General features: G+C 49.7%; 1 protein-coding gene across 5 annotated transcripts in view; it reads right to left on the bottom strand.

The window, feature by feature from the left end:
• si:dkey-82f1.1 (DENN domain-containing protein 2A) overlaps window positions 1–22,567 on the bottom strand; it is a 112,371-nt gene that overhangs the window by 55,647 nt on the left and 34,157 nt on the right. For all 5 annotated transcript variants that reach the window (XM_041216188.1, XM_041216189.1, XM_041216191.1 and 2 more), the window contains one exon: window positions 11,831–11,926. In XM_041216188.1, coding sequence (XP_041072122.1) covers window positions 11,831–11,916 — 86 coding nt within the window. In that variant the 5' untranslated portion in view covers window positions 11,917–11,926. The remainder of the gene's footprint in view (window positions 1–11,830; window positions 11,927–22,567) is intronic.

Raw genomic sequence — 22,567 nt, 5'->3', positions numbered from 1 at the left:
TCCCCGACATCAATTTAGCCATGCAAGTGATTGAGAAGGATGGGAAAATGATGATAAATTGCAAAAAGGGACAGTAGGTGATTAAAAAAAAAATTGCACACAGCCAGATGTGTTCCTGAGACCTGCTTCAACTGATGTATATAGATAATGACTGCTCTGGTAATCCCAGTGTTTGTGTGGGGATCATGTTTCCATGACGATTTCTGCAGACTGTACATAAACAAAACAGAAATTCGAATTTTCAATTATTGAACTTCCGCTGATCTTGAAAAAATATAAATCCTATCCAAATGCAGAAATGCCCGCCTCTCTAAGCAAACTGCATTGTTCAAGAATTTAAGTGGTTCAGTGATAAACATCCACATGGAGGAAAAGGACTGAGATAACTCCCATTACAACTTTACAGTGAGAATGAAGATTAGTAAACAGAATGTGAGGTAGCCTTTAGGAAAGGCGGCCGTAGAACATATGTAGGGTTCTAAGTTTTCAAATTTTACAGAAACATCCCAGATCCACCCGCCCCCACCCCCCATTTGTTTTCAGCATTTTGATAATCTGCCAACAACCGCTGGTTTTCCTATTTATTTTGCCCTAATTGGCAGGTAATCCAGTTAACTGCTGTAGGAAATCCTAGGGCAGAAACTGCGCACTAACGTCGGCATGCTCGTCCGACATCAACGCGCGTCATTTCACGCTTGGGTGGGTCAGGTGTGCGCCCACCCGCCAAGCTAAAATTTCTGCCCCTAGTGTAATACTTTCCCCTTTTACACCCATACTTACAAAGAATACCCAGAACCATTATATACAGGTCTTCTCTGAAAACATAACCTTTTCTCCAATTTCCATCAAAATTTTGACTGATCTTTCCCCTCTGATTTTGACCTGCTTTTAAAAGGCCCAAAAATCCTAGACAATCTTGAAAGTAAAACAAAACGAAAGCCTGCAGTTGAAAAGTATACTTCAACGGAATGTCATACCTTAACACATTTTCATGAGATTCCTTCAATTGGTAAAATTATTCACGTAGGATTACTCTTAAATTTAATATTGGGGCTAGTTACCCAGAAATCAAATGATGAGCAGGAATGTATTAAAGCCCAGGTTTCCTGGATAGTCAGAAACCAGAGGTACCACAAAAGGTAGGTGCAGGACCCCTTGGAAGTCTCAACATAAGAACATGCCTAGAACTTAAGCGGGAAATTTAAACTTCCGATTGCCAGTTTTACCCTGCCTGTATTGCTCTGTGATTGGCCAGAACCATGCAGACTTGGGCTGTTTGCCTTATACTTACCCTGGTTTTTTTACACAGATTTACTTAGAGATCTTTGTAGAGTATCGCTGGTTTTATACCGGCTAAATAAATCAACTGGAGTGTCAAAGTACTCCAGAATCCACAGCATGCTCACCCCACAACCTACCCTCCCCCAACAGTGCTCACTGTTGCTCCTGCACCTCAGACAGTGCTCACCACATCCATGCCTCAAACAGCATTCACTCCCCACTTCCTGACAACGTTCACCCAATGCCCCCGGACATAGCTCACTCCCCTCCCAGTACAATGCTCGCCATTACCACCATCCTCCCCAGTACAGTGCTCACCCTCCACTCCGAGGACAGTGCTCACTCACCCCCCAACTCCCCAGACAGTGGTCACCACCACACCTCCACCACTCCCCAGACAGTGCTCACCACCCACACCCCCACCACTCCCCAGTCAGTGCTCACTGCCACCCCTCCACCACTCGCCAGACAGTGCTCACCACCCACACCCCCACCACTCCCCACTCAGTGCTCACTGCCACCCCTCCACCACTCCCCAGTCAGTGCTCACCACCACCCCCCCCACTCCCCAGTCAGTGCTCACCCCACCCTTCACCCCCCCCCCACTCCCTCCCTGGACAGTGCTCACCATCCACCCCAACTCCCTGAACAGTGCTCACCGCCCACCCCCACTCCCTGGACAGTGCTCACCCATACCTCCAGCCCCAACCCCGGACAATATTCATACCCAGTCCCCTACGCACACCACTCCGGACAGTACCCACACTCTCCTGCATCCCCTCCCCCAACTCACCTGTCAGGGGGGGTGTGAGGGAGGGAGGGGGGACTACACTGTCGGGGGGTGAGGGAGGGAGAGAGGACTACACTGTCGGGGGGTGAGGGGGTGAGGACTACACTGTCGGGGGAAGAGGGAGGGAGGGAGGGACTACACTGTCGGGGGGTGAGGGAGGGAGGGAGGACTACACTGTCGGGGGGTGAGGGAGGGAGGGAGGGACTACACTGTCGGGGGGTGAGGGGGTGAGGACTACACTGTCGGGGGGTGAGGGAGGGAGGACTACACTGTCAGGGGGTGAGGGAGGGAGGGAGGGACTACACTGTCGGGGGGTGAGGGAGGGAGGGAGGGAGGACTACACTGTCAGGGGGTGAGGGAGGGAGGGAGGGACTACACTGTCAGGGGGTGAGGGAGGGAGGGAGGGACTACACTGTCGGGGGGTGAGGGAGGGAGGACTACACTGTCGGGGGGTGAGGGAGGGAGGGAGGGACTACACTGTCGGGGGGTGAGGGAGGGAGGGAGGGACTACACTGTCGGGGGGGGAGGGAGGGAGGGAGGACTACACTGTCGGGGGGTGAGGGAGGGAGGGAGGGAGGGACTACACTGTCGGCGGGTGAGGGAGGGAGGACTACACTGTCGGGGGGTGAGGGAGGGAGGACTACACTGTCGGGGGGTGAGGGAGGGAGGACTACACTGTCGGCGGGTGAGGGGGTGAGGACTACACTGTCGGGGGGTGAGGGAGGGAGGACTACACTGTCGGGGGGTGAGGGAGGGAGGGAGGGAGGGACTACACTGTCGGGGGGTGAGGGAGGGAGGGAGGACTACACTGTCGGGGGGTGAGGGAGGGAGGGAGGGACTACACTGTCGGGGGGTGAGGGAGGGAGGGAGGGAGGACTACACTGTCGGGGGGTGAGGGAGGGAGGGAGGACTACACTGTCAGGGGGTGAGGGAGGGAGGGAGGGACTACACTGTCGGGGGGTGAGGGAGGGAGGGAGGGACTACACTGTCGGGGGGTGAGGGAGGGAGGGAGGGACTACACTGTCGGGGGGTGAGGGAGGGAGGGAGGGAGGACTACACTGTCGGGGGGTGAGGGAGGGAGGGAGGGACTACACTGTCGGGGGGTGAGGGAGGGAGGGAGGGAGGACTACACTGTCGGGGGGTGAGGGAGGGAGGACTACACTGTCGGGGGGTGAGGGAGGGAGGACTACACTGTCGGGGGGTGAGGGAGGGAGGACTACACTGTCGGGGGGTGAGGGAGGGAGGACTACACTGTCGGGGGGTGAGGGAGGGGGTATTGGCATGGTCAGTGGGGGTGAGGTTGTACGACTTTGGTAGTCGATGGCTCCAGGTAATCTTAAACCCACAAGTTTTTACCTGAGTTTCAGCTCATTCATTCAAAGGATTGCAAGTAATTTGATGTCGAAATGCTGGTCACAGGATATTTAAGAATTGTAGATACTGAAAAATCATGTTTTCTACTGTGAAACAAAGCTAGAAATAGCAAAATTAACACAAGCTTTGGGACGTTTAAACTCTTACTTTCCAGAATATGGCAGCTAGTGCCAGAAAGAGGGGTTGTGGCCTGGACTCTCCTGCCTGCCTGGTTTTCTAAGATGGAGGCTTCAGGAGGCAGCCGGCAGCAGATGTCTGGCCTTAAAAAATGCTGGCAGGTAAGTGTGCACTTTTTCCTGCGTTTAGCATCGGTCAGAACTGTTCCGACACTAATCGGAAGATTTAGGCCAGGCTTGTCCAATCCATGGCTCACAGGCCAAATTGTAGCCTGTGAAGCCCCTCTATGTGGCCCCAGAGCCACTGTTCAAAATGCCCATAAGACTGGAAAGAGGTTGCTTCTCCAATCAGAGACTGTTTCTCTCCCACATTTACTACTCATAGATCACTAATGAGCCTACCAGCAGCAAGTGTGGGAGAGAAACAGTTTCTGATTGGAGGAGCAACAAACACCAGCAGCAGTGAATTTACTGGGCAGAAACGTTTTTGTGGTGGGTACAGGGAGAGGGAGAGGGAGAGAGAGACTGCCAAGGCGAGGGGGAGGAGAGAGCGGGGGCGTGTGTGGGTGTGAGAGAGAGAGCGTGGGCGTGTGGGAGAGAGAGAGAGAGCGTGGGCGTGTGGGAGAGAGAGAGAGAGCGTGGGCGTGTGGGAGAGAGAGAGAGAGCGTGGGCGTGTGGGAGAGAGAGAGAAAGCGTGGGCGTGTGGGTGTGAGAGAGAGAGCGTGGGCGTGTGGGAGAGAGAGAGAGAGCGTGGGCGTGTGGGAGAGAGAGAGAGAGCGTGGGCGTGTGGGAGAGAGAGAGAGAGAGCGTGGGTGTGTGGGAGAGAGAGAGAGAGAGTGTGGGCGTGTGGGAGAGAGAGAGAGAGCGTGGGCGTGTGGGAGAGAGGGAGAGAGCGTGGGCGTGTGGGAGAGAGGGAGAGAGCGTGGGCGTGTGGGAGAGAGGGAGAGAGCGTGGGCGTGTGGGAGAGAGAGAGAGAGCGTGGGCGTGTGGGAGAGAGAGAGAGAGCGTGGGCGTGTGGGAGAGAGAGAGAGAGAGTGGGCGTGTGGGAGAGAGAGAGAGAGCGTGGGCGTGTGGGAGAGAGAGAGAGCGTGGGCGTGTGGGAGAGAGAGAGAGCGTGGGTGTGTGGGAGAGAGAGAGCGTGGGCGTGTGGGAGAGAGAGAGCGTGGGCGTGTGGGAGAGAGAGAGAGAGCATGGGCGTGTGGGAGAGAGAGAGCGTGGGCGTGTGGGAGAGAGAGAGAGCGTGGGTGTGTGGGAGAGAGAGAGAAAGCGTGGGCGTGTGGGAGAGAGAGAGAGAGAGCGTGGGCGTGTGGGAGAGAGAGAGCGAGCGTGGGCGTGTGGGAGAGAGAGAGAGAGAGCGTGGGCGTGTGGGAGAGAGAGAGAGCGTGGGCGTGTGGGAGAGAGAGAGAGAGAGAGCGTGGGCGTGTGGGAGAGAGAGAGAGCGTGGGCGTGTGGGAGAGAGAGAGAGAGCGTGGGTGTGTGGGAGAGAGAGAGAGAGCGTGGGCGTGTGGGAGAGAGAGAGAGAGCGTGGGCGTGTGGGAGAGAGAGAGAGAGCGTGGGCGTGTGGGAGAGAGAGAGAGAGCGTGGGCGTGTGGGAGAGAGAGAGAGAGCGTGGGCGTGTGGGAGAGAGAGAGAGAGCGTGGGCGTGTGGGAGAGAGAGAGAGAGCGTGGGCGTGTGGGAGAGAGAGAGAGAGCGTGGGCGTGTGGGAGAGAGAGAGAGAGCGTGGGCGTGTGGGAGAGAGAGAGAGAGCGTGGGCGTGTGGGAGAGAGAGAGAGAGCGTGGGCGTGTGGGAGAGAGAGAGAGAGCGTGGGCGTGTGGGAGAGAGAGAGAGAGCGTGGGCGTGTGGGAGAGAGAGAGAGAGCGTGGGCGTGTGGGAGAGAGAGAGAGAGCGTGGGCGTGTGGGAGAGAGAGAGAGAGCGTGGGCGTGTGGGAGAGAGAGAGAGAGCGTGGGCGTGTGGGAGAGAGAGAGAGAGCGTGGGCGTGTGGGAGAGAGAGAGAGAGCGTGGGCTTGTGGGAGAGAGAGAGCGTGGGCGTGTGGGAGAGAGAGAGCGTGGGCGTGTGGGAGAGAGAGAGCGTGGGCGTGTGGGAGAGAGAGAGCGTGGGCGTGTGGGAGAGAGAGAGCGTGGGCACGTGGGAGAGAGAGTGTGGGCACGTGGGAGAGAGAGAGCGTGGGCACGTGGGAGAGAGAGAGCGTGGGCACGTGGGAGAGAGAGAGCGTGGGCACGTGGGAGAGAGAGAGCGTGGGCACGTGGGAGAGAGTGAGCGTGGGCACGTGGGAGAGAGTGAGCGTGGGCACGTGGGAGAGAGAGAGCGTGGGCACGTGGGAGAGAGAGAGCGTGGGCACGTGGGAGAGAGAGAGCGTGGGCACGTGGGAGAGAGAGAGCGTGGGCACGTGGGAGAGAGAGAGCGTGGGCACGTGGGAGAGAGAGAGCGTGGGCACGTGGGAGAGAGAGAGCATGGGCACGTGGGAGAGAGAGAGCATGGGCACGTGGGAGAGAGCGTGGGCACGTGGGAGAGAGAGAGCGTGGGCACGTGGGAGAGAGAGAGCGTGGGCACGTGGGAGAGAGAGAGCGTGGGCACGTGGGAGAGAGAGAGCGTGGGCACGTGGGAGAGAGAGAGCGTGGGCACGTGGGAGAGAGAGAGCGTGGGCACGTGGGAGAGAGAGAGCGTGGGCACGTGGGAGAGAGAGCAAGAGCATGGGCACATGGGAGAGACAGCAAGAACATGGGCACATGGGAGAGAGAGCAAGAGCATGGGCACATGAGAGAGAGAGCAAGAGCATGGGCACGTGGGAGAGAGAGCAAGAGCATGGGCACGTGGGAGAGAGAGCAAGAGCATGGGCACATGGGAGGGAGAGCAAGAGCATGGGCACGTGGGAGAGAGAGCAAGAGCATGGGCACGTGGGAGAGAGAGAGCGTGGGCACGTGGGAGAGAGAGAGCGTGGGCACGTGGGAGAGAGTGAGCGTGGGCACGTGGGAGAGAGTGAGCGTGGGCACGTGGGAGAGAGAGAGCGTGGGCACGTGGGAGAGAGAGAGCGTGGGCACGTGGGAGAGAGAGAGCGTGGGCACGTGGGAGAGAGAGAGCGTGGGCACGTGGGAGAGAGAGAGCGTGGGCACGTGGGAGAGAGAGAGCGTGGGCACGTGGGAGAGAGAGAGCATGGGCACGTGGGAGAGAGAGAGCATGGGCACGTGGGAGAGAGAGAGCATGGGCACGTGGGAGAGAGCGTGGGCACGTGGGAGAGAGAGAGCGTGGGCACGTGGGAGAGAGAGAGCGTGGGCACGTGGGAGAGAGAGAGCGTGGGCACGTGGGAGAGAGAGAGCGTGGGCACGTGGGAGAGAGAGAGCGTGGGCACGTGGGAGAGAGAGAGCGTGGGCACGTGGGAGAGAGAGCAAGAGCATGGGCACATGGGAGAGACAGCAAGAACATGGGCACATGGGAGAGAGAGCAAGAGCATGGGCACATGAGAGAGAGAGCAAGAGCATGGGCACGTGGGAGAGAGAGCAAGAGCATGGGCACGTGGGAGAGAGAGCAAGAGCATGGGCACATGGGAGGGAGAGCAAGAGCATGGGCACGTGGGAGAGAGAGCAAGAGCATGGGCACGTGGGAGAGAGAGCAAGAGCGTGGGCACGTGGGAGAGAGTGAGAGAGAGATTGTGGGCAAGAGAGAGCGTGGGCTCATGGGAGAGAGAGAGCATGGGAGTGTGGGAGAGAGAGAGAGAGAGCGTGGGCTGTGGGAGAGAGAGAGCATGGGCATGAGTGGGTGAGAGAGAGAGCGCGTGGGGGAGAGAGAGCATTGGCGTGTGTGGGAGTGAGAGAGCGCGGGGGCATGTGTGGGAGAGAGAGAGAGAGAGCAGGGCCATATGTGTGAGGGATCGAGCGGAGGTGTGTATGGGAGTGAGAGAGAGCGGGGGCGTGTATGGGAATGGGTGAGCGAGTGATCGTGAGTGTGTGTCGGAGGCTCGGGTGTGCATGTGTGGGAGTGTATGTGTGTGTGTATGGGGGGGGTAGTGTGTGTGTGTGTGTGTGTGTGTATGTGTGTGTGGGGCGGGGGAAGTGGGAGTATATGTAGGAGCAGGGGTGTGTGTGGGAGTAAAAGAGTGTGAATGTGTGTCTGCCTTACTCTCAGTTTCAGGTTTCTCACTCACCCTCACCCCCGTACACCACATATTCACACCCACTCACAGTGGGTGAGGGTGAGTGAGTGAGCACCTTGAACAAGGACACACACTGACCCTCTGACACTCTAATGGTAACTTTTATTAATTACTCTATTTTTTAAATTATCAATTTATTGCTTTGACATTATTTTTGCTCAAAAAGTTTTTTTCTTCATACCTCAGTTTTAATTTGAAATTCATGTTTAATGTTTTGAGAAACCTAATCTTTCAGAAATTACTCATCAGCCCCTTGAGTGAGAAACAAAATGGAAATATGGCCCCACGTAAAAAAGGTTTGACAAGCCTGCTTTAGGCCTATTTCTTGAAACAACTCCACATTTTTAAAATGATAACACATTCTCAGTATATGAATGGTTTCAGCACTGTTACAAATCTACCTGTAAAATTACATACTGAGTGCAAGAATACATGATTTCAGCGAATCCACACTCTCTCTCATTCCCACACACGCCCCCGCTCTCTCTCGCTCCCACACACGCCCCCGCTCTCTCTCGCTCCCACACACGCCCCCGCTCTCTCTCGCTCCCACACACGCCCCCGCTCTCTCTCGCTCCCACACACGCCCCCGCTCTCTCTCGCTCCCACACACGCCCCCGCTCTCTCTCGCTCCCACACACGCCCCCGCTCTCTCTCGCTCCCACACACGCCCCCGCTCTCTCTCGCTCCCACACACGCCCCCGCTCTCTCTCGCTCCCACACACGCCCCCGCTCTCTCTCGCTCCCACACACGCCCCCGCTCTCTCTCGCTCCCACACACGCCCCCGCTCTCTCTCGCTCCCACACACGCCCCCGCTCTCTCTCGCTCCCACACACGCGCCCGCTCTCTCTCGCTCCCACACACGCCCCCGCTCTCTCGCTCCCACACATGCCCCCGCTCTCTCTCGCTCCCACACACCGCCCGCTCTCTCTCGCTCCCACACACGCGCCCGCTCTCTCTCGCTCCCACACACGCGCCTGCTCTCTCTCGCTCCCACACACGCGCCCGCTCTCTCTCGCTCCCACACACGCGCCCGCTCTCTCTTGCTCCCACACCCGCGCCCGCTCTCTCTCGCTCTCACACAAGCCCCCGCTCTCTCTCTCACTCCCACACACGTATCCGATCCCATACTAGGTCATTGGTCCTTCAGCCGATCACATCAGAGCTAGAACTAATCTGATCCCAAATTCTAATGCCTCTTCAGCCAACCTCCTCAATGGCTTAGACACTATCTGTATCAGTATCGTAATTTCTGATTGATTCAGTCACATAAATCATCCATCACCAAAAATGTTTTGTGATGATCAACCACAGGACACTTGTCTCTTCCTCCCACAGCAACTGCACTGCAATTTTTCCACAACAAGGAAATCTGGGTGAGGAGTTCAGCTCTCCGAACTGATTAATAACATCAGAATTGATTGAGGTGTCAAGTGAGGGCAGATGCAAAACAAATTAAAAGGAGTTGCTTTCCTCCGAGAAACGATGGCATATGAAATAATCGATTAGCATTGGAAAGTTATTTTAGTTTGACTAAAATAGGAGGAAAAAGTAGAATTTGTATAAAAGTATCTCTTGGCTAGAAACTAAAATAAGGGGCAAGTGTTAAGTCGCAAATTCTAATGATAACAATAGGTGATTAGCAAGCAAGAGTACAAGTGAAGTGTCTGTAAGGGATCTCAAATATTCCTGTAGTAAACATTAGAAAATGCACCTCAGGCCATGGACAATGAGCAACATCGTGAGAGAACTACTAATATCATATAAGACACTGTATGCTACTGTAATATGATATAATGCTCTTGTATTTTTCCATTGAAATATTATCTATCCATAGAAATGGCATATTAAACATTCTATTGTAGATGTTACACTGCTACAGATGTAAAACAATCTTAAAATAATGACAAGATAACGAGGAAGAGAAAAAAGGCCAGTTACAGGATGTGGCCGACTTGAAGCCAATGATGATTTGTTAAATTCCCTGATCAAAGAAAAATTAAACTGCGAGTGGCTGGAGTTTGTATTTGCCAACAACAATTAGCACCTCAGCATTGTGCATTAGATGGGATACAACTGTTGCCCATACTGAAGAGAATATAATTCAACTTAGCGACAATTCCACAAAAACCTTTTAGTAATATAATTAATATACAATAAGTGCATGTAAATACACCATACACCAGGAAAATTTCATTCTGCTGAACTGCAATGCAAAAGTGATTAAGTGCATTCTAAGCTGTAAAGTTCCCTGGCATAAACAATGATTAAACTAAGTGGTCCCAACCTGAAATATTCCATCAGAAATACATGGTTAACATGGGCGTACAAATAATACCAACTGGAAAATCTAGAGACTTCACTCCCTGAAATATTATAAGTGGTTATACCACCCAAGTGTTTTGCCTATAGTGGGAATTTGAAAATAACACTTGTTCATACATACAGGTTCATCTATGGAATTAACTATTTTATATCTGGACGCAGTGAGGAAAACACTAATTATTTCTTTACCAAAATAACTTAGAAACTATTGCAAACTTCTTTTCAAATTCCATCATTCAAAACATGCACTTCTCCATCAACTTGCCTGCCTCAAACACCATAATTTCTGACTCATAATGGGTTATATGAGAGGAAATCTGCCACTACATATCCAGAATATTATTTTTATGTATGCACACACTTCTAAAACCATGAACCATTCTTTGTGCATTTTGTTTAGATGTGACAATGAAGTACCATTTACAAGTTACAAGAGCAAGTTCTGCAGGAATTGAAAAAACTGAACAAAGCTGGAGTCACAAATATCTGCAGCTTTTTAAATTAACCTTCTTACAAACAAAGCCAAGGCTCCAGTTTTCAGCTATGACTATTAACTTCACATGAACTAAGTGGGGGCAATTTTAGCTTTTGTTGCTGGGTGAAGATGAGTGATATTGATTCAACAACCTTTTTCAAACCTTGGCCAAATTTCTTTTCCACAGGGGTTTTAATTAGGTAGAGGGTAAAATAGCCTAACAATTCCTTACTGCCTATTTTATCAACCAGGACGAGTTTCATCTCCAATGATTTCTGTAACACAAATTACCTTAATTGAGATTTCATATCCCTATATTAAATTTTCAATATACAGAATTTTAACAGTCATTGCTGTAAAAAGGCATTTTATCAAAGCTTTTTGTCTTGAATACCGATGTCAGGGGAAGCAACAGCTTTATACTGTATGAGAAGAGACTGTTGATTGGTTGGCAAATAGGCTCTGATTGATAGCGGCATTGCTATGGAGAATGCACCAGTTAATGATGACTGACAGTTAACTTCCAGGCAACATTTGAAATTTAAGCCAGGCAGCTTGACTCTGGTCAAGGCATTGCCCTGAGGGATGAGTCAGTGAATGGCTATCACTTATTTTGTTTAGCTGAAACAGGTGCAATGTGTGTACATGTTCTTTCTGTCTGCAAAGAACAGGGCCCTGTGTATTAATATATGTAGCTTCCAGTACACACAAATGCACCACACTGCGAGCCCAACAAATTGGTTGTCAGTGTAATTTTAGCACACTGAGGATTGTTTAGCAAATGTTATCCAAGTGCAGAATCACATCTAATGTTGGCCACTGTGTTTTGAGTCTTGCAAGCACGGACTGGTTGGGTACGGTCTGTATCTTGCCGTGTGAACAACGGCTGGGACATGCTATTTGATGCGATCCACCAGTCTTTGAGACGTACAGCCTACATACCTAGCACCACACTGACACTGAAATTCATATACCACATTACTCATTTCTGAGATAGGCAAAATGTCAGACAGCATCCTGTTAGTGACGGATACCACTCATGTTGCTACTGAATTGTATCAGCGTGAAACACCTAGCTCAAATTTGTATTGGTATTCTTGTGATTGTACTGATGAGTGCTAGATGAAAAGCTTTAACAAAGTCTCTTCTTTCAGCAATACTCAAGTTCTGCACTACCAAACAACTATTTTAACAGTTGTGGTCTGTCACCTCATGTGTAATCAATTGCATTATGACATAATTCTATTTACAAGACATACAAGTTACAAAACCAAGACGACCCTGGCTCTTTATGGTTAAATGACAGATTTTGCTCACCAGTCAGTAGTTTTTGAGTTGCAGGTTGTTGTTGTCCAGCTTAACACCGTTGTCTTATTTGCCGTCATTGTGTTTGTAAAAGGCATGTTCCTTCACCTGTGAAGGGGCATAAAATATAATAATTCATTCAGGTTTGTGATTATTATGGTCATTACTAATAATCTTGTGACAAATATGGTCTAATTAATTATGATAATAGGGTGAATGTAGGTGAATAGCCAGGGTTCTTCATACCCATTCCCCATCCAACAACCTTTTTTCCCCCAAGTCCAGGAGTGTGCCAGAGGGAGGGACAATCTTCCATCCACCATTTCTGCAAGAATGTGCTTTGCTTCTACATGTTGTCTGATTCCTCTATGAGGTTATACAACACACTTTACTGTTATGATGGTCATTGGTAGGTAGGCAGTTTTATGCTGCAATTAATACTTCTCACAGAGATACATTGTGTAAAGGTCGAGGACATCATTCTGCAGAACAGGTTCGAGGAGCTAAATAGCTTACTCCTCTTCCTATGCTTCACTCTACAAAACATTTAATCTCAAAGCTGGTTACTGAACATGAGCAAATAGATATAAGGTTAGTGCAAAAGAGCCCTTGGTTCCAGCAATTCACTGCCCTCTATCCTGCATGGCTACACTGAAGAACTGACCTAAAATGGAATTTGTCTGTAGAAAAAAAGACTGAAGGCTCCCAGTAGTTCAGTAAGTAAATGATATTTTCCATACAACATACTACCAAGAACCCAGATATGATCCCTGGTTAGCCTAGCTAGGCTGGGGTGGATGTTGGGGTCTAAAATTGCCTATAACAGCACTGAGATAAGGAATGCAAAATCATGCAGGAATCTAACTCTGATTGCTGCAAAATGACCCCCTTCTGGAAACTACATGCATGAAGTTTCAGGTGAGGACAAAATTAGGCATGATTGTGATAGCTTCACAATTGAGATTTCGGATGCAGATACTATTTTCGCTGTCTTTCACATTTTAAACCACCAATATGTGAAATTTAAATTATCATAATCTTGGAAACTGACTGGTAGGAATTAATCACTCTAATAGGATGAAGGATCGAGTTAGTGCACCAGGGAAACTGGTCAGTAGGAGTTTTAAAAAAAAATACCTTTTTATACCTGGTAAAGTGCAGTCCTGAGTGCTAAGTACTCCTGCTAATTTGAACCAAATCTACAATATTGGAGTCTGTTCACAGAGTATTTCTCAGACAGGTCCAGGTGAAAAGCTGAAAGGTTAGAATCCATGGAAATTTGCCAAGTATCCTCACTTATCTGGCCTCTGTTTCTTGCTGTCCTCCAAAAAAACATAAAAATAGTGGGAAATCCACAGGTAAACCCAAACTTTGAGCAAAATATCCTAGCGCCTGGAACCAGGACACAGCACCTTTTGAAGAAGACAAAATGATAAAAAAAGTGGATAAGAATACTTGCTTCCTCCAAATTCGGTAATTTATTTTCCTTTGGCTCTTTAAATACTCACTTCCACAATTAACTGTCACCCAGAAAACATAAATGGGCAGCTAACATATAGAAGGTGCATCAACAGCTAGCCTTCCTTTTAACGTTGTAATAAAGCTCTTGACTCTTCTTGGTAGCACTATTGACCTCATCTGTCAAAAATGTGTTTAGTTGTAGCAGAATATGGTAAGGGATATGAAATTCCCGTTCACAAATTTAATGATGTAATGGGCAGTATGAAGATCAAAGGAAACGGCCAGGAAAAATTATTCATCATAGAGAGTGAGGAGAATACACAGTGTGTGCTGGTGTAGCCCTGGTTTAATGGCCATGGCCTGAATTTTCATGCAGGCAGAGAAGCTGTCTTTGCAAAAATGATGGCAGAGGCCCAGATCTGGAAGTCCTACCCCTGAACCCAGCCCCCACTATTTCCACAGACAGGAATGGGTTTGATTTCGAATTTATACATCCATGGTTCAAGGAAGAAACTGCACATGTTAAAGTCAGATCCGATTTTGGCTAGTGGTATGTTTAAAACATTCCGAACACAATTTAGACCAGATAGGAGAAGATCTAAAGCTGCCTGAGTTCTTTGGAGAGGTAGGATACCCTTCTGGGGTGGTCCCAGACACCTTTGGGAGAAAAAAGATGCCCTTTAGGATTGTTAAAGTTAGACATATGTGTAAAAAGTGCATAAACTCATTGGAAGTGTCAAGAGAACAGTTAAAAAATTTAAATCTCCTGCCATTTAAGTTTTTAAAAAGCAGTATTAAAAAGTCAGTGCATCATTTCATTCCATCCATTCACATAAGCCCAAGGGCTACCATTAGGGGATTAGAGCTGCATGTTTGATTTCACAACCTTTCATTATCATAGTGGGGTGCCTGTCAGTTCACAGTTTGATTGACAGCTCCAAATGGTTATAAACTCTTTGAAGTAAGGCTATGAATACAAATGCTTGTTTTTATAAATAATTAAATGAATTCAAATGGAGTGGATGGGTGTTTAATCATTGAGTATTATTTTTTTGAAATCGTGAATTCATCAATAGACATTTAAGAATTTTATTTAACCTCAGCACAGGTCCCGAGATCTGCCCATGGTGGATACTAGGCGAGTATGGTAGGTGTAAGGGCAAAGGGTGTTGGGTAAAGGCATGGATTGGCATAAGTTGGTACAGGGACAATAAGGGGCCAAGGGGAAGGGGTGAGTGGAGCGGCATGGTAAAGGCATGGGCTGTGTGTGGGTATGGGTAAGAGCTGTCCTTTGTTTTATTGCTTATTTTCATAGTCTCAACAAAGTGCTGGTGCACCAAGGACGAGCTTTCGCCCAGCTCACCTCTGCACCCAGCAACCTCCAACCTCTTTCCAGGGTCACCTGCCATGAATCCCATTTTCAGCACCGTTACGCCTCCCCAAACCCCACCCACACCTCCCCGACCCAGACCAAAAATCTGACCTTCTAGGTCACATTTTGCTGGGTCAGCTTTGTAGAGCCAGGAATTGTCCCGACTCTTAGCTTCCAACCTGGAGCCAAAATTCAGTCCCATGATTCTGCTGGCACAACTCCTTACCCCGCAAAACTCACACTGCTGGCTTCAAAAATACTTTCCGAACAATTTATTTTCATCACTTGTTAGTACTCATTCTTCAAAAAAAAATCAACAAACAGAAATAAAAAATGGACTTTAACATGCTAAATCTTAGTAACTAGGTTTAAAATGATATCTCATTAAACAGTATATTTATAATTTTAACTGTACCCAGACAGTAAAATAGGTCCCAGCTAAAATACAAACTCAATGGCTAAAAAACACCAATGATCAGACTTCACCATTAAGCAGCAATGACCATTATATACACTGATCATTACACTGTATTGACCCCTCTCACCAGACTAACTGTTTTGTTTTACATGTCCCTACACACGGCAACCCAGCGCTGGGTTGTGAGAAGGGCAGGGGAGAGGCAGGCGGGACTGGAACTCGGAAATTGTGACCTCATTCCCGCCAGCTTCTACTTTGATTGGTGCAGGAAATGAGGAATGCCTACCACAATTTTGTATTTCATGAAGTTTGAAATTTTCAGCAAGGCACTTGGGTTTCTGAAAACTGTATGGACCACGTCAGGTCTGACGGGTGGTGAGCCATGAGGAAGCTTGCTCTAGAGTCTGGAATCTTTTGACAGATAGGTTTAAAAGTTGTTGGCAACTTCACATATCATAAAAATGCTGTATGGCATTTTAAGTATGCTTTTAATGCGGTTGTTAATGATGGGATTTTGTTCTTAAAAGGTAAATGAACATTAAATTAACCAGCATCGTGAAAGTGTTCAGATGGATTAGAGTATATTATCCACTGGATAAAGTGTTCTTCTGCGTTCAACAGTACCGAGGTTCAAATGTTAAGGTATCATTTGGACCCTATGCTCTAATCTTTACATTGACTGATGGCCCAGCTATCGGTTGAGCCTTTGAAGCAGTCGTTCCATTACTTCAAAGGCTTTTATATATTCAGCTCTGGAAGCTTTGTTGACACAGTTGTGCCATAGACTCTCATTATAAATGCTTAGTGAGCTGCAAATCCCACTAATGGATTCAGCTCAGTAGAGGTTATTGACACAGCTGTCAACGGGACTGTAAGCTTTGTTATGATTAACAAGTTTATGAGCAGCTAATAGGATCTTTTCCCCAAGTGGAGTTTGAATCTCTGTGTGTTTGATTGAGTGAGTTCCCTAGAGGATGAAGGTTGTTTGTTTAGGTTTTTGAATGGCTGTTGGTTTGTTTTGACAGTTTTGTGAGCATCTCAAAAACTTCCCAATGTTATTATATAACTCATGAGTTCGGTTCAAGAGTAATTTCACTGAGTAAATGAGCATGGAGGTTACGGAGGGAGCATGGGCATGGGGTTGGGGGATGAGGGAGGGGAAGGGTGAAGGCTAAGGTATCTAACACATGCACAGAAATGAGTCAATGCCCCAGTAAATGGAGGTGGGTCGTCTAACCTGCCCATCTCCATTCCTGCCTCGGGCCTACTTCCAGAGGTAGCAGCCTTCACTCCAGCCCATTCCTGCCATCCCACCATGAAGATAGCATGGGCAGGCACTACCACTTGGTAGGTGGATCACGACATCTGGAAATGATTCCCGTCTCAAAGAAAAAAATACGGCCTGTTATATCTGCTCATGCCATGCCTTTGAGTAGAAATACTTTAGGTTTAGATGTTGGTGTGTTGTATGCATACACGTGTCTCCACAATCAGGGTTTACTCTCCGGCTGGGTCATCAAAAGCAGTTTGGAATAACCCAATTAATCACATCTATTCTCTCCAAGGAAATCCAAGTGCATGCAAAAGGTGAGCAGCTAGTAGTACCACAGGAGCTGTAGGCCCTATTCATAATTCCATTTACTGGTCAATATTAGCATTATCCCAGGCTGATCATTAGGCTGCACTGTGCACTACATGATTCAGGGTTTTGTACTACCACAAACTGTGTAACAAACAGGGTATTCCGTTACATTGGCCCAGATTTTCTGATAGTCGGAGGCTGGACATACCCAGTCAAGATGCGCTACAGGACCCCTCGGGAAGTCCCAAAACAATGACTCCATGGGAATTGCCCAAGAAGTTTGAACTTCCAATGAGCAATTCCCCTGCTCGCTGGGACCTTCTAAAAAAGCCTCCAACTCTGAGCTAGAGTTGGAGACTTTGGACAGTTCCGACTCGCTGAACTGGATAGTTACCCGGGGATATTAGATAGAAAATTTCTAGTCTCACCCCAGGTAACTATACTACTAACCTCCCCCACCCCATCCTCTGCCGAATTCCCCCTCAACGCCTGGACTCCTCACACAGAGCCGTCCTGACCCAACCTCATCAACCGCCTCACCCACCCTGAGCCCTAACTCTCACCCCCGACTCGCTGACCCAACGTGACCTGACCTGGCCTCACCACCCAACTATACCCCGATCCCCAATTCAACTTGACCCAACCTCACCACCAACTCCACCCCCCCCCCCCAACTACGACTTCCCTCCCGGTGCCCAAACTACACCCCTTAAGCTCACCACACGTCTCACCCATGACTCCCCAACTAATCCTCCTCCCCAAACAGCTGACCCAACCTCACCACCCTACCCCACTTCACCTACTTACCTTACCCACCCTACACCTTACCCACTTACCCAACTACTTCACCCATCCTACCCCCTTACCTTCTCTCTGTAGCTTTTCGAAGAAGCTTTGGGACATTTAAACTCTTTAACTTACCAGAAGATAGCAGCATTTACCGTAAAATGTGGGTGTGGCTTCTGCGCATATACCCTCCACTGATGTCCCTGAGGTTTCCTGTGCTTGAATCAGTTTGGAAGGATCCTCCATCCGAAGATTGCACAGAAAATGTGAAGGAGGTAAGTGGGTATTTTCTGCCTGGTCAGGGTCAGAAATAGGAGTTCCGCTCCTTATCAGAAGATTTGGGCCATTTGGGACAGTCAGTAGTTGTCTGGGAATCTACCTCCTTCCCAGTGCAACCATGCCTTGAATTCTCATGTTGGAAACACTGGGCAGGATTTTCTTCTCAGTACACGGAGTAAAATACGGTGGTGGGTGTGAAAATCAACGCTTTTCCCTCCAGCCGCCCACAGTGGGATTTTGCACCATATTGTTCACTTCCCGCTTCATTAAATATGCGTGCACAGGAAACACACAGGTTCTCGAGCGGACAGCCTCCAACTCGCCTGCCTCACCATAAGCTCGCTTCTTCCCCGCTCCATGCGGCATATTTAAAGTGCAGCCGTGCACAGGGTTCTCTATGTCTGCAGTCCAGGACTGTTCAATGAAGACATGGGCCTGAAAGCCAAGAAGAGCCCCCAAATTCAGTGATGTGTCACTGGAACACCTTTTGGACACAGTCGAGACCTGCCAATGTTCTCTAGGCCCACTTTGACCATAGGAGTTCCAGCAAGCTCGCCAATCCGGCTTGGGAGGCAGTGGCAGCGGTGGTCAGTGCCAACACGGCACAGAAGAGGTTGGATACCCAGTGCAGAAAGAGGATGAATGATCTGATTTGTGCTGCCAGGATAAGTCAACCATCTCATCACTCTCAACTCATGCACTCAAGCCCATCACACATTCACAGGATCTCTCTCACTGCCAGCTGAAGGGACATCACCACTCACTCTTACACACACCATCACATTTCCATCTGGGCTCATCTCCTCTAGAGCTCACGTCCCCATCTCATCCATGGCTCCCCTCACCACCCACACGTGCCAGGCATCCTTAGCATCTGCCCTGGCACACACCTGCTCACACTCTTTCCAACTGTCTTTATGCAGGGCAAGATCATACACAATCTCAGGGAGATGTCCTAAACCAGGGGTGGAGTGCCAGAACTCAAGGCCCTCTCAATCTGAGCTGGTCGGAAAGGATGTGGACCATGCCTGCAGTGACAGAGGGGTTGGCAGCAAACACTCACATGAGGGTCCTGCACCAGTTCATCTCTTAGACAACCATACAGTGAATGCATTGTCCTGTTTTAGAGTCACCTGCCACTAATCATCACTATTTCTTTTATAGGAACCTCAGTCAAGGTCGAGGCCCCCCAACCAACCAGGCCTTTAGCTCAAGCCCCAGCAACACCTCGGATGAGAATCCTGAGGACACCACAGCAGAAGACCCATCACAATGTTCATCCACGCCCTCCACTAGTGCAGAGACACACATCTCGGTGTGACCTAGTTCTAGAACAGCCTTGGGGTCACAATCTGGTGAACACAGCACACAATCTGGTCCACAGCAGGCAAAGGCAGGGACAGCCAAGGTCGTCAGCCAGGATTCTGCTGATTCTGAGTCAGGTGATGAGCCTCCGGACCCGATCCTAAATCAGTTGGTGGAGCTGCAGTGACAATCACGGGAACATCAGGAATGGATGACAGCTGCATTCCTCAGGTTGCAATGGACACTGGAGGAGTCCATCCATGTTCAGTCTGAGGTGATAGCGCCGGCATTCCCAAAGGTCAGCACTGGCAGACTGATGACTGCCATGGAGACTTTGGTCCAGGACACTGGTCCAACACTGGTGCAGGAGCTGCACTCCATTGCTATAGCCATTAATGATATTCGTCAGTGGCCATGCGAGGGGTGGGGGGTGCTGGCCCTTGATCTCACTCCAGTTTCCCCTTCTCCTCAAGAAGACAGCCAGGGGCTCCCAGGCACCCATAGGGAGGACCACCAGCTGCTAGACACCCAGGAACCATCCACCCAGGTGACATCTGGAGTGTCCAGCCAATCCCAATCCCCTCTTCCTGTGACCTCACCACCTCCAGCACAGACCGCGGAGGGTCCACCTGCCCCACAGCAGGACACTCAAAGCAGGCTGGGGCCCTCCAGGTCTCGGCTCTCCAGAGGACGCCTGCCAAAGTCATCACAGACAACAGGGCGTAGCAGTCAGCAGGCTGCCTCCACCTCTGCTGTGGGTGTCGGGGAAGCACCAAGACGTAGCGATAGGGCTAGGAAGTTCAAAAAATTTAGGAGCGCAATGGTGGCACAGTTGTTCACAACATGTATATAATGTTCACAAATGTAAACAGAATCATACCCATTTCACATCTCCTCTTGTGTATGCCTCCTTTTTAATGATGAGCTGTGTTACTGTCAATCAGTTGTGATATCATGGTCTCTTCCCCCCACTTGTCACAGATGTCACTGTCATGGGCTTCTCATTTATGTTGTGTGCATCCATGCTTCCATATCACCATATCACTAGATTTTTCTTTCCATTTATTCACGGGATGTGGGCTTCTCTGGCTAGGCCAGCATTTATTACCCATCCCTAGTTTTCCTTGAGAAGGTGGTGATGAGCTGCCTTCTTGAACTGCTGTAGTCCACGTAGTGTAGAAACACCTACTGTGCTGTTAGGAGGGAGTTCCAGGATTTTGACCCAGTGACAGTGAAGGAATGGTGATATATTTCCAAGTCAGGATGGTGAGTGACTTGGAGGGGAGCTTCCAGTTGGTGGTGTTCCCATGTGTCTGCTGCCCTTGTCCTTCTAGATGGTAGAGGTCATGGGTTTGGAAGGTGCTGTCAAGGAGCCATGGTGAGTTGCTGCAGTGCATTTTGTTGATGGTACACACTCCTGCCACTGTGTGCCAGTGGTGGGGGTAGTGAATGTTTGGGGTGCCAATCAAGCGGGCTGCTTTGTCCTGGATGGTGTCGAGCTTGAGTTGGAGCTGCACTCATCCAGGCAAGTGCAGAGTATTCCATCACACTCCTGACCTGTGCCTGGTAGATGTTGGACAGGCTTTGGGGACAGGAGGTGGGATACTAGCTGCAGGATTCTTAGCCTCTGACCTGCTCTTGTAGCCACAGTACTTATATAGTTAGTCCAGCTCAGTTTCTAATCAATGATAATATCCAGGATGTTGATAGTGGGGGCTTCAGCAATGGTAATGCCATTGAATGTCAAGGAGCGATGGTTAGATTCTCTCTTGTGGAGATGGTCATTGCCTGGCGCTTGTGTGGCACGAATGTTACTTGTCACCCCAAGCCTGGATATTGTCCAGGTCTTGCTGCATTTGGACATGGACTACTTCACTATCTGAGGAGTCGCGCATGGTGCTGAACATTATGCAATCATCAGCACACTTCTCCACTTCTGACCTTACGATGGAACGAAGGTCATTGATGAAGCAGCTGAAAATGGTTGGGCCTAAGACACTACCCTGAGGAACTCCTGCAGTGATGTCCTGGAAATGAGGTGATTGACTTCCAGCAACCACAACCATCTTCCTTTCTGCTAGGAAACCAGCAAAGAGTTTTCTCCCTGATTCCCATATGAGTGCACCCTGTACCACCGCCTGTGGGAATCCAGCAATCTCAGCAAAGCCCAGTGCTCTGGTGTCCTGGCTTGCTGGATCTCTGTCGAAGTTGATGTAATTGTGAGCCTTGGGCAAAATGGGCAGCTGTCACCTCACGTATGCATTTGTGAGATCCTGCAGAGTTCCCTGGAAGGAGCCACTAGCGTAGAAGTTGAGTGTGGCCGTTACTTTTAGAGCCACTGGAAGTGGATGCTCTCCCAGTCCCCATGGCGCAAATTCCTGGAAAATATGCCAACTGTGAGTCACCAGATCCCTGGGCATGCAGAAGTGTCAGCGACACTGTCTTTCGCTTATTTGCAGATAAGACATGCGTGCTGTACACCCTCAGTCTTGCAAGATGCCTACACACGATATCTCTGTGAGCCTCATCCTCTGTGTCCGGAGGAGGCCCTGCTAACCCTTTGTCTTGAGAGTTTCGTTCCTCCTTTTGGCGAGCCTGGGGCCTCTATTGCAATCTTCTCCTCTTCCCTCCAGCCTAAATGCGATTATGCAGGCAACAATAAATCCAGGCTCCATTTTTTTTGATGGTCTCCACTCTGCAGCATCAATGAGAAACAGACATGAGTCAGCATCAGCCTGCAAAGGCTGTCAATGACTCGTCAGTGAATGTGGGTTCGAGGGCTTTGTTCCAGTGTCTGAAGCTAATCGCCCAAAAATCCAGGCCAGCGGAGGATGCGTTTCAAGGTGCACCTCCCACCCCAACCCCCACCCCCAACCCTTTACATGCCTGACCACTATGAGATCGCTTTGGGCCAGGCGCCTGGATGTGCTGCTTTCAGCCCAGGCACTTGGCTCCTCATTCACAGCACTGTAAGACCACACTCTTTGGAATAGACATGAGGGAAAATGTTTAGTCAGGAACTGAGATTATTTGAGGAGAGCCTGAGGTTTCTCTTCTGAGAATGATGGCACTGGCAGCTTCAAACATGCATCTGAAATTTGTCCAGTGGCCCAATTGCTCTGGAGTGTGTTACTGCTCTGGGAAATCTCCACACTGTGAACAAGGAGTTAATACAAGGAGATTAGTGTCACTTTGCAGGATTAGTTTCGCATGAAAGCACATCATAGCTTCACTTTCCTGATTCCCTGCATTGTTATTGAAAGGCTCCTAACATGTCTCAGCTGTGCATCTCTCCTCATTTGGGAATGTACAGTTCAGCTGGGTGCCCCTTTAAATGGCCTCCCCAAGTTCATGCACTCGCCCTCCAATCCACCTGCAGAGCCCCCACCAGCAGAGTATCTCCTCATTTTAATTTGTACCGCGCCATCACTGCAGATTGGAAGATGGTGGTGCTGAGCTCTCACTGCCAGGCCAGCTTGGACCCTCCTTGTGTTAGTATGAAAACCCATCCCATTGTCCTGGAAGACCTTAATATTCAGGTTTCCC

This window comes from Carcharodon carcharias, chromosome 21 (genome assembly GCF_017639515.1).
Source record: "Carcharodon carcharias isolate sCarCar2 chromosome 21, sCarCar2.pri, whole genome shotgun sequence".
Classification (NCBI taxonomy): domain Eukaryota; kingdom Metazoa; phylum Chordata; class Chondrichthyes; order Lamniformes; family Lamnidae; genus Carcharodon; species Carcharodon carcharias.
Note: the sequence above shows the minus strand (reverse complement) of the source record. Positions and strands in the feature narration are given on the sequence as shown.